The following is a 12598-nucleotide window of genomic DNA, read 5'->3' on the forward strand; positions in this document are numbered from 1 at the left end:
TGTTTTCCTTTCCGATAATATGAAGCCATGTGGGTATCCCTTTCGTTTTCATTCGATTCAGATGTCGGTCAAATGTTTGTAACTAACGTGTATAATGTTCAAATGATTCAAACATTTGCATGACGTTGAATATAAACAATATGACAGTAGGCTAGTTTCTGAAATATTATCAAGCTGATTCGCTCCATCAATCAACAATACAGGAATATATAATTCTCTAAACACCTTTAACAAATGTTTAAGGCCCGGTGAATGCATGGCTGCAGGGATTTTGAGGCTATTTCAGGCTTCATCGTCCGCCGCCATTTTCGATTTCCTACACGTGTCAAAACAACACTGCCATCCGATCAGCCCTTTGAAGTTTAATCACGATCGTAAGCTTATTTTGCCAGGACAATTGTACGTAAATTTGTTTATTATTTAGGTTCAAAAGTGTAAATATTTGCAGACACTATCATGTTTAGTTATTGCATTTTTAGGTTACGATCGTCTGTAGCCTAGCGTTTTCACAAACAGACTCGTATTTTTTTAAAACAAGAACCTCACATTTGAACATTTTTGTTAATCAACAACACGGTTCAAATCGATGTAAAACTACATAACATAGCACTGTATGTTTGTATAATGTAAAGGGTGTTTTTATTATGGAATATATACAAAATAGACACCACATATGTTAAGGTCAAAATATTGCAATACATATCACAATACAGTTGTTGTGTATCGCAATATATCGTGGTACGCTTCTGCCGTATCGCGGCAGCCCTACAGGTAACAATCCCACAGGTAACAATCCCACAGGTAACAAACCCACAGGTAACAATCCCACAGGTAACAAACCCACAGGTAACAATCCCACAGGTAACAATCCCACAGGTAACAATCCCACAGGTAACAATCCCACAGGTAACAATCCCACAGGTAACAAACCCACAGGTAACAATCCCACAGGTAACAATCCCACAGGTAACAAACCCACAGGTAACAACCCCACAGGTAACAAACCCACAGGTAACAATCCCACAGGTAACAAACCCACAGGTAACAAACCCACAGGTAACAATCCCACAGGTAACAACCCCACAGGTAACAAACCCACAGGTAACAATCCCACAGGTAACAATCCCACAGGTAACAAACCCACAGGTAACAATCCCACAGGTAACAATCCCACAGGTAACAACCCCACAGGTAACAAACCCACAGGTAACAATCCCACAGTTACTAACACCCACAGGTAACAATCCCACAGGTAACAATCCCACAGTTACTAACACCCACAGGTAACAATCCCACAGGTAACAATCCCACAGTTACTAACACCCACAGGTAACAAACCCACAGTTACTAAAACCCACAGGTAACAATCCCACAGTTACTAACACCCACAGGTAACAAACCCACAGGTAACAATCCCACAGGTAACAAACCCACAGGTAACAATCCCACAGGTAACAAACCCACAGGTAACAAACCCACAGGTAACAATCCCACAGGTAACAAACCCACAGGTAACAATCCCACAGGTAACAATCCCACAGGTAACAAACCCATGGGTAACAAACCAAGAAAGGACAACCACAGGGACTTGACTCGTTCCTATGACCCATACTAAAAGATTACAAATAGACCTCACTCATGGACAACTAAAACATGCATAAAAAATATCCCAACCCTTGAACAAGTTGTCTGAGGGTTGGTTCAATTGGGTTATTTTTTATTCTGTGTCATAGAAAGGTGTCAAGTCCCTGTGACAATAACCAATGAGGTTACAAACTCTAATCAGTTACGCTTCAAAGAAAACCCACAAGTAACAAATCCACAGGTAAAAATCCCACAGGTAACAAATCCTAATTAGGTATCAAACTCTCTGGTACAGATAATATGATAAAACAATCACTCACAAGATGGACACTTTAAAAGATATAAATATACGGCGGTACATTGAACCATTGTGGGTAGATGAATGATTGACTGACCACATTATCTGTACAGTGTTAATTTCTGGTCAACACTTCAGCTCATATCTAGCATATTATAGTACATATCATAGTCCTACCTTGATGATGGTGGATAACTGGAACAAGGCAGGCAACATCTTATTATCAAAAAGGTCAACGGTAACAATATAAACGAGCAATCTCAATTCAATGTAAACTTTCTACAGGTTCCCAATCTGTATATTCTCAAAGTTTAATGTGATACAGGTAATTCATACTGCTAAAACACCATGCTTGCCCCCTGTCCCTGATGTTAACATGGTTTATGGATGGTTCTGAGGACGGCTCCCTTCGAGTCGAAACATGTCAACAACTCTCTGATTAAAAAAATCAGCTTACTGGAAGAAACTATCGTGTTGAACACGCTTTTTTACATATTTACATGGTTTATGGATGTTACTATGGTAACCTACCCTATCAGGTGTGCGGAAACTAAACTCTTCTGACGGTGTGGTGGGGTTGGAAGGAATGGAGTCTTCTTCTTCCTCTGTATCCTCCATTGATACAGGATCTGTACTTTCAGAGTCTGAAACCAACATGTATCTCAAATATATATACTCCTTATATAGCCTTCTGTTATCTATATTATACAACGGCTTTTATACTGATTACAAAAAAGTATCTGTTACATAACACAAAAATATGGTATATTGTTGTACATTTCTTATGAAACATATAAACATAAAATATTGGAAAAATCCACTACATTATAAAGTATTTTGATTGAAACAGTCGAAATTCCAAATTACCATTCCGCAGATACATTATGTACACACTGTACTCATACCCTGCCAAAGTTACATAAACAAATGCAATACATAACCACCGAGGAGTGGATGAAATAATTTTTTAGACAGGAGATGCACATATACAATAAATACACTACTGTAAAATCAATTTAGTAGTTTTAGACAAAAGTTGCTTTACTTCACTAGCAAAGGCGAGAGTTCGGCATATAAGACATCTGACCACAAAGTGTAATGGCAGACAGCGAGCTTGTGTGAACATTTCACACACATTTCAGAACTGTGGGCTTTTCTGGCATATCACAGCAAAACCACCCAATCTCTTTTTCATTACAACTGGTTTGTTTCCGATATGTGTGCAAATTTTAATGTATTTTTAGACTGAATTGTCCCTTTCAGCTTTACAGTAAAACACTGTTATTATGATCCTCTGGGGACCAGCAAAATCACTTTATTATAACTATAGTTATACACACATTTAATACAGACATAGTATAGGAACCATGGTGGGCAATGACATTTACTACCTTATAACCATGAACTCGCTGTAAGTGTGTTAGTTATACACACATTTAATACAGACATAGTATAGGAACCATGGTGGGGAATGACATTTACTACCTTATAACCATGAAATCACTGTAAGTGTGTTAGTTATACACACATTTAATACAGACATAGTATAGGAACCATGGTGGGGAATGACATTTACTACCTTATAACCATGAAATCACTGTAAGTGTGTTAGTTATACACACATTTTAATACAGACATAGTATAGGAACCATGGTGGGCAATGACATTTACTACCTTATAACCACGAACTCGCTGTAAGTGTGTTAGTTATACACACATTTAATACAGACATAGTATAGGAACCATGGTGGGGAATGACATTTACTACCTTATAACCATGAACTCGCTGTAAGTGTGTTAGTTATACACACATTTAATACAGACATAGTATAGGAACCATGGTGGGGAATGACATTTACTACCTTATAACCATGAACTCGCTGTAAGTGTGTTAGTTATACACACATTTAATACAGACATAGTATAGGAACCATGGTGGGGAATGACATTTACTACCTTATAACCATGAAATCACTGTAAGTGTGTTAGTTATACACACATTTAATACAGACATAGTATAGGAACCATGGTGGGGAATGACATTTACTACCTTATAACCATGAACTCGCTGTAAGTGTTTTAGTTATACACACATTTAATACAGACATAGTATAGGAACCATGGTGGGCAATGACATTTACTACCTTATAACCATGAAACTCACTGTAAGTGTGTTAGTTATACACACATTTAATACAGACATAGTATAGGAACCATGGTGGGGAATGACATTTACTACCTTATAACCATGAACTCGCTGTAAGTGTGTTAGTTATACACACATTTAATACAGACATAGTATAGGAACCATGGTGGGGAATGACATTTACTACCTTATAACCATGAAATCACTGTAAGTGTGTTAGTTATACACACATTTAATACAGACATAGTATAGGAACCATGGTGGGGAATGACATTTACTACCTTATAACCATGAACTCGCTGTAAGTGTGTTAGTTATACACACATTTAATACAGACATAGTATAGGAACCATGGTGGGGAATGACATTTACTACCTTATAACCATGAACTCGCTGTAAGTGTGTTAGTTATACACACATTTAATACAGACATAGTATAGGAACCATGGTGGGGAATGACATTTACTACCTTATAACCATGAAATCACTGTAACTGTGTTAGTTATACACACATTTAATACAGACATAGTATAGGAACCATGGTGGGGAATGACATTTACTACCTTATAACCATGAACTCGCTGTAAGTGTGTTAGTTATACACACATTTAATACAGACATAGTATAGGAACCATGGTGGGGAATGACATTTACTACCTTATAACCATGAACTCGCTGTAAGTGTGTTAGTTATACACACATTTAATACAGACATAGTATAGGAACCATGGTGGGGAATGACATTTACTACCTTATAACCATGAACTCGCTGTAAGTGTGTTAGTTATACACACATTTAATACAGACATAGTATAGGAACCATGGTGGGGAATGACATTTACTACCTTATAACCATGAAATCACTGTAAGTGTGTTAGTTATACACACATTTAATACAGACAGAGTATAGGAACCATGGTGGGGAATGACATTTACTACCTTATAACCATGAACTCGCTGTAAGTGTGTTAGTTATACACACATTTAATACAGACATAGTATAGGAACCATGGTGGGGAATGACATTTACTACCTTATAACCACGAACTCGCTAGTAAGTGTGTTAGTTATACACACATTTAATACAGACATAGTATAGGAACCATGGTGGAGTTTATGACATTTAATACAGACAGATTATAACCATGAACTCGCTGTAAGTGTGTTAGTTATAAACTTACAGACAAGTAGACAGGGGAATGAATTACTCCTAACATGAATCACTGTAAGTGTGTTATACAACATTTAATACAGACAGAGTAAACCATGGTGGGGAATGACATTTACTACCTTATAACATGATCACTGTAAGTGTGTTAGTTACACACATTTAATACAGACAGAGTATAGGAACCATGGTGGGGAATGACATTTACTACCTATAACCATGAACTCGCTGTAAGTGTGTTAGTTAGACATAGTATAACCATGGGGGAATGACATTTACTACCAACCACGAACTCGCTGTAAGTGTGTTAGTTATAACCATGAAATCACTGTAAGTGTGTTAGTTAACGATGAAATCACTGTAAGTGTGTTAGTTATAACAATGAACTCGCTGTAAGTGTGTTAGTTATAACCATGAACTCGCTGTAAGCGTGTTAGTTATAACAATGAACTCGCTGTAAGCGTGTTAGTTATAACCATGAAATCACTGTAAGTGTGTTAGTTATAACAATGAACTTGCTGTAAGTGTGTTAGGTATAACCATGAACTCGCTGTAAGCGTGTTAGGTATAACCATGAACTCCCTGTAAGCGTGTTAGTTATAACCATGAACTCGCTATAAGCACGTTCATTATAACCATGAATTCGCTGCAAGCATGTTAGTTATAACCACAAATTCGCAGTAGATGTGTAAGTTATAACAATGAATTCACTGTAAGTGTGTTAGTTATAACCATGAAATCACTGTAAACATGTTAGGTATAACCATGAAATCACTGTAAGTATGTTAGTTATAACCATGAACTCGCTGTAAACGTGTTAGTTATAACCATGAAATCACTGTAAGTGTGTTCGTTATAAACATGTTAGTTATAACCATGAAATCACTGTAAGTGTGTTAGTTATAACCATGAACTCGCTGTAAGTGTGTTAGTTATAACCATGAAATCACTGTAAGTGTGTTAGTTATAACCATGAACTCACTGTAAGTGTGTTAGTTATAACCATGAAATCACTGTAAGCGTGTTCGTTATAACGATGAACTCTCTATAAACATGTTAGTTATAACCATGAAATCACTGTAAGCGTGTTAGTTATAACCATGAACTCGCTGTAAGTGTGTAAGTTATAACCATGAACTCACTGTAAGTGTGTTAGTTATAACCATGAATTTGCTGTAAGCGTGTTAGTTGTAACGATGAATTCGCTATAAACATGTTAGTTATAACCATGAATTCGCTGTAAGCATGTTGGTTATAGCCACGAATTCGCTGTAAGTGTGTTAGTTATAACCATGTTTTACTGTATTAACGGTTTTACTGGAAGAAGTACAGGATTTACTTATTATTAAGATGGGGCAGTATACATACCTGCATCCAGTCCCTTTTCAGACAGATAAGAAGCATTTTTAGCATTCTCTCCCCCAAACACCGTGAAGTAGCTGAAACATATATATAGTTGAAAACTATTTAGAAACTATTTTGACATGTATCATAGGTAAATGTGAACTATAAATTCCACATACTATTTGGTACATGTACAGTCACACAATCTATTGGTACACAGCAATCTCACAAGCTTGTCATAGTGACCTCTCACCTTCCATTACTCTCCACTGAGTCCACCTCACTTGGAGGGTAGTATCTGACCTCTGGCTCCTTGTCAAGGTCATCATCAAGGTCATCCACACTGTCACGCCGTGTAAGGGAAAATCTTGGACTCTATAACAAAAGACATATCAGGTCTGTGTTGTAGACAACATCATACTGTAAATAAAGTTATAAATGTATACATGAAACCATGAAGTTAAATGTGATCAGTAAATATGGTGATATATGTATACATGAAACCATGAAGTTAAATGTGATCAGTAAATATGGTGATATATGTATACATGAAACCATGAAGTTAAATGTGATCAGTAAATAAGGTGATATATGTATACATGAAACCATGAAGTTAAATGTGATCAGTAAATAAGGTGATATATGTATACATGAAACCATGAAGTTAAATGTGATCAGTAAATATGGTGATATATGTATACATGAAACCATGAAGTTAAATGTGATCAGTAAATAAGGTGATATATGTATACATGAAACCATGAAGTTAAATGTGATCAGTAAATAAGGTGATATATGTATACATGAAACCATGAAGTTAAATGTGATCAGTAAATAAGTTGATATATGTATACATGAAACCATGAAGTTAAATGTGATCAGTAAATAAGTTGATATATGTATACATGAAACCATGAAGTTAAATGTGATCAGTAAATAAGTTGATATATGTATACATGAAACCATGAAGTTAAATGTGATCAGTAAATAAGTTGATATATGTATACATGAAACCATGAAGTTAAATGTGATCAGTAAATAAGTTGATATATGTATACATGAAACCATGAAGTTAAATGTGATCAGTAAATAAGTTGATACAGTCAAACCTGCAATAGCGGACACCTCTATATAGCGGACACCTGTCCATAACGGACAGTGCTAGGAATCCCCAACAAAAATCACTATATAAATGTCATGTATATAGCGGACACCTCCTCAATGCGGACAGCGGACACTAAATTTTGTCCGTAAGTCGGTAAAATTTCCATATAACGGACACAAATAAATTTTCCGAACGTCGGTACTTTCACTCGAAAATGGGTGTGAACCATTGTTTGAATAGCGACTTTTTGATGTAAGCCAGTTCACGACTACATGTCTTGACATTTGTTTTGTCTGAAATAACATAGATTCAAGACAGCGTGGACACTTTACTCGCCTCATTAACAATGTGTTTAGAACAATTACATGTACGGACCAATGCATATGAGTGGCGAAAAGATGGAATCTTCCAAGATATTGTCAACCCCAAATGTAAATTTTTGAACGAGCCCAAACATCGATTTTCTCATTTTGTGACACTTTTTATTTGGGATTTTACAAACACAGACGATATTATGGCTTGTTCAAAACCTTCACGAAAGGCTCTGTTAATAAAATATTTGTCCTGAATAACCTTGCTTTATTTATTACATATGCAGTATGTAGCTGAAAGTGAATAAAAAAAACCCAGATACATGTATACAATTTATCAAATATTAAAAATTGTTTCAGATTCATTTTTTCTGATTTGATTGAAATGAAAAATATAAATATACTGTACATATTCCTTTAAGTAATAATTATATTACTATTCATTTATTCCAAAATGAACGAAATGAAAAGAAAATGAGACAAATTCATGTATTTGTGTATGGAAAAATTGCTTAGGTTGAACCGCTCAGGGGACATAACTCGGCAAAACACTGACCTCTATATAAAGGACACCTCTCTATAAAGGACACTTTAGCCTTGTCCCCTGGGTGTCCTTTATACACAGGTTTGACTGTATATGTATACATGAAACCATGAAGTTAAATGTGATCAGTAAATAAGTTGATATATGTATACATGAAACCATGAAGTTAAATGTGATCAGTAAATAAGTTGATATATGTATACATGAAACCATGAAGTTAAATGTGATCAGTAAATAAGTTGATATATGTATACATGAAACCATGAAGTTAAATGTGATCAGTAAATAAGGTGATATATGTATACATGAAACCATGAAGTTAAATGTGATCAGTAAATAAGTTGATATATGTATACATGAAACCATGAAGTTAAATGTGATCAGTAAATAAGGTGATATATGTATACATGAAACCATGAAGTTAAATGTGATCAGTAAATAAGGTGATATATGTATACATGAAACCATGAAGTTAAATGCGATCAGTTTTACTTACTTCATCCCAGATCTTTTTCTTATTTCTATAGGGAAAGAAATCCTCATCATCTTCCTCCTCCTCATCATCAACAATGACAGGAATTTTCTGTCAAAGTCAAGCAACTATTACTGATAGACTATTGAAGCTGAGGGGTATAGATATGATAAGAGGGAGGGTTTAGTTTGTTTTACATACTGACACCCATCAGGGGTATAGATATATATGATAAGAGGGAGGGTTTAGTTTGTTTTACATACTGACACCCATCAGGGGTATAGATATATATGATAAGAGGGAGGGTTTAGTTTGTTTTACATACTGACACCCATCAGGGGTATAGATAGATATGATAAGAGGGAGGGTTTAGTTTGTTTTACATACTGAGACCCATCAGGGGTATAGATATATATGATAAGAGGGAGGGTTTAGTTTGTTTTACATACTGACACCCATCAGGGGTATAGATATATATGATAAGAGGGAGGGTTTAGTTTGTTTTACATACTGATACCCATCAGGGGTATAGATATATATGATAAGAGGGAGGGTTTAGTTTGTTTTACATACTGACACCCATCAGGGGTATAGATATATATGATAAGAGGGAGGGTTTAGTTTGTTTTACATACTGACACCCATCAGGGGTATAGATAGATATGATAAGAGGGAGGGTTTAGTTTGTTTTACATACTGAGACCCATCAGGGGTATAGATATATATGATAAGAGGGAGGGGTTAGTTTGTTTTACATACTGACACCCATCAGGGGTATAGATAGATATGATAAGAGGGAGGGTTTAGTTTGTTTTACATACTAACACCCATCAGGGGTATAGATATATATGATAAGAGGGAGGGTTTAGTTTGTTTTACATACTAACACCCATCAGGGGTATAGATAGATATGATAAGAGGGAGGGTTTAGTTTGTTTTACATACTGACACCCATCAGGGGTATAGATATATATGATAAGAGGGAGGGGTTAGTTTGTTTTACATACTGAGACCCATCAGGGGTATAGATATATATGATAAGAGGGAGGGTTTAGTTTGTTTTACATACTGAGACCCATCAGGGGTATAGATATATATGATAAGAGGGAGGGTTTAGTTTGTTTTACATACTGACACCCATCAGGGGTATAGATATATATGATAAGAGGGAGGGTTTAGTTTGTTTTACATACTAGTGTAAAATAGCCTATATTTCATAACATTTCTAAGGCAAAATGGTCAATTTTATAGTCATTGCCTTACTGTAGTGGACATTTAAAATGTAATAAAAAATGTGTCCATGCTTAACCAAGTGACCTGGTGTGTGTAGTATAGAGGCCAGAATCACCTGACCCAGGACAGTAAAATGTCCTTAAATATATTGACTATTGTTTGACATGAAGTCAGCAAATTGGTCTGACTGATTTTAAGATAAAAGATTTCTTGTTTCCCCAAGATCAAACACACAAGAACAAAGCTATTTAATTTTTTTTATTATTATTTTTTGTTCCACTTGTAGAAATGTCAACCAAGTAAGGAATCAACAAACACTATGTATGGTGATCAGCTGATGTGTCATTGGCACGCGTCGTCATCAGATATAGGCTCTACAAGTTAACGCTTGGCTTACACTGTTTTTTATCACTTGTTAGTCACGGATTTATCAAACCAAGAAATCTTAAACAGACAAAGAAATCTTAACACTTGTGATAATGATGTTGTTGCCCCCCAAAGTCCCTCACATACTCACAACAGTCAGGAGAGATACCATTTACTGTGAATTGGTTTAGAGAGAAAGATATCCTTCACATCTAGTTTATTTAGAAGTTTACAACCAAATGTTTAATTAAGCTTTAACAGTTTTGTGTTTTACAATACTAAGCATTTGGCACAATTTTCTATTGCCAATCCAGACCTGTTTGTAGGTTTTTAATCAGCTCACTAGTCACCCGTAATGTTTTGGTGTTATAAGACACTAACATTGTATGAAACCTGTTTGTTTGTAAGCCACTAATGTTTTGTCTCGCTGTCTCTAATCTTACTACTTCAGTATAACACAATGTTTACAAATAAAAGCTTATAGACAACTCATTATTACGTTATAAATATCAGTCCATAAAACAACTTAGCCTACGAGGCAGGGATACTTCAATTTTAGTATTAACTTTCCATTACGTTAGATGTAACCCCATTTATGTAACGACAATGACATAGCATTAGGAGGAGAAATGAAGGTCATCTGTCAGCAACCAAACACAGGGGATTAGTAGCAGTCAGCCAATCACAAGCTTTAACACTATTGGTCAGCCAATCACAATCACTCATTATACATTTCAGTTAACAAATTAGAACTATCAATACTCTATCAATTGTATGATACAATTTTAAGCTGTCAAATTTTAAGCCTGATAATAGGCATCTCCTCTTTTGATGACGCAATGTCTGCACAGATACATTCATTAATTTGTATTTTATATAAAAATAAACAGGAAATGATGAATAAGGGTAAAGTTTACTTTGATAACTGGCATTAACCTGCACTGTGTCACCTGTATATTACCTACCCCTATTTATAACTGGCATTAACCTGCACTGTGTCACCTGTATATTACCTACCCCTATTTATAACTGGCATTAACCTGCACTGTGTCACCTGTATATTACCTACCCCTATTTATAACTGGCATTAACCTGCACTGTGTCACCTGTATATTACCTACCCCTATTTATAACTGGCATTAACCTGCACTGTGTCACCTGTATATTACCTACCCCTATTTAATTATAACTGGCATTAACCTGCACTGTGTCACCTGTATATTACCTACCTCTATTTATAACTGGCATTAACCTGCACTGTGTCACCTGTATATTACCTACCCCTATTTATAACTGGCATTAACCTGCACTGTGTCACCTGTATATTACCTACCTCTATTTATAACTGGCATTAACCTGTACTGTGTCACCTGTATATTACCTACCTCTATTCATAACTGGCATTAACCTGCACTGTGTCACCTGTATATTACCTACCCCTATTTATAACTGGCATTAACCTGCACTGTGTCACCTGTATATTACCTACCCCTATTTCATAACTGGCATTAACCTGCACTGTGTCACCTGTATATTACCTACCTCTATTTATAACTGGCATTAACCTGCACTGTGTCACCTGTATATTACCTACCTCTATTTATAACTGGCATTAACCTGCACTGTGTCACCTGTATATTACCTACCTCTATTCATAACTGGCATTAACCTGCACTGTGTCACCTGTATATTACCTACCTCTATTTATAACTGGCATTAACCTGCACTGTGTCACCTGTATATTACCTACCTCTATTTATAACTGGCATTAACCTGCACTGTGTCACCTGTATATTACCTACCTCTATTTATAACTGGCATTAACCTGCACTGTGTCACCTGTATATTACCTACCCCTATTTATAACTGGCATTAACCTGCACTGTGTCACCTGTATATTACCTACCCCTATTTATAACTGGCATTAACCTGCACTGTGTCACCTGTATATTACCTACCCCTATTTATAACTGGCATTAACCTGCACTGTGTCACCTGTATATTACCTGCCCGTATTTATAACTGGC

General features: G+C 35.8%; 1 protein-coding gene across 1 annotated transcript in view; it reads right to left on the reverse strand.

The window, feature by feature from the left end:
• LOC138319799 (mitogen-activated protein kinase-binding protein 1-like) overlaps nt 1-12598 on the reverse strand; it is a 173989-nt gene that overhangs the window by 33780 nt on the left and 127611 nt on the right. Inside the window, exons 23-27 of the mRNA XM_069262932.1 lie at nt 8997-9083; nt 6794-6915; nt 6565-6635; nt 2414-2526; nt 2060-2077 (exon numbers count right to left, since the gene is read on the reverse strand). Of these exons, the coding sequence (XP_069119033.1) occupies nt 2060-2077; nt 2414-2526; nt 6565-6635; nt 6794-6915; nt 8997-9083 (411 nt within the window). The remainder of the gene's footprint in view (nt 1-2059; nt 2078-2413; nt 2527-6564; nt 6636-6793; nt 6916-8996; nt 9084-12598) is intronic.

The sequence above is a fragment of the Argopecten irradians genome, chromosome 3, assembly GCF_041381155.1.
Source record: "Argopecten irradians isolate NY chromosome 3, Ai_NY, whole genome shotgun sequence".
Lineage (NCBI taxonomy): Eukaryota > Metazoa > Mollusca > Bivalvia > Pectinida > Pectinidae > Argopecten > Argopecten irradians.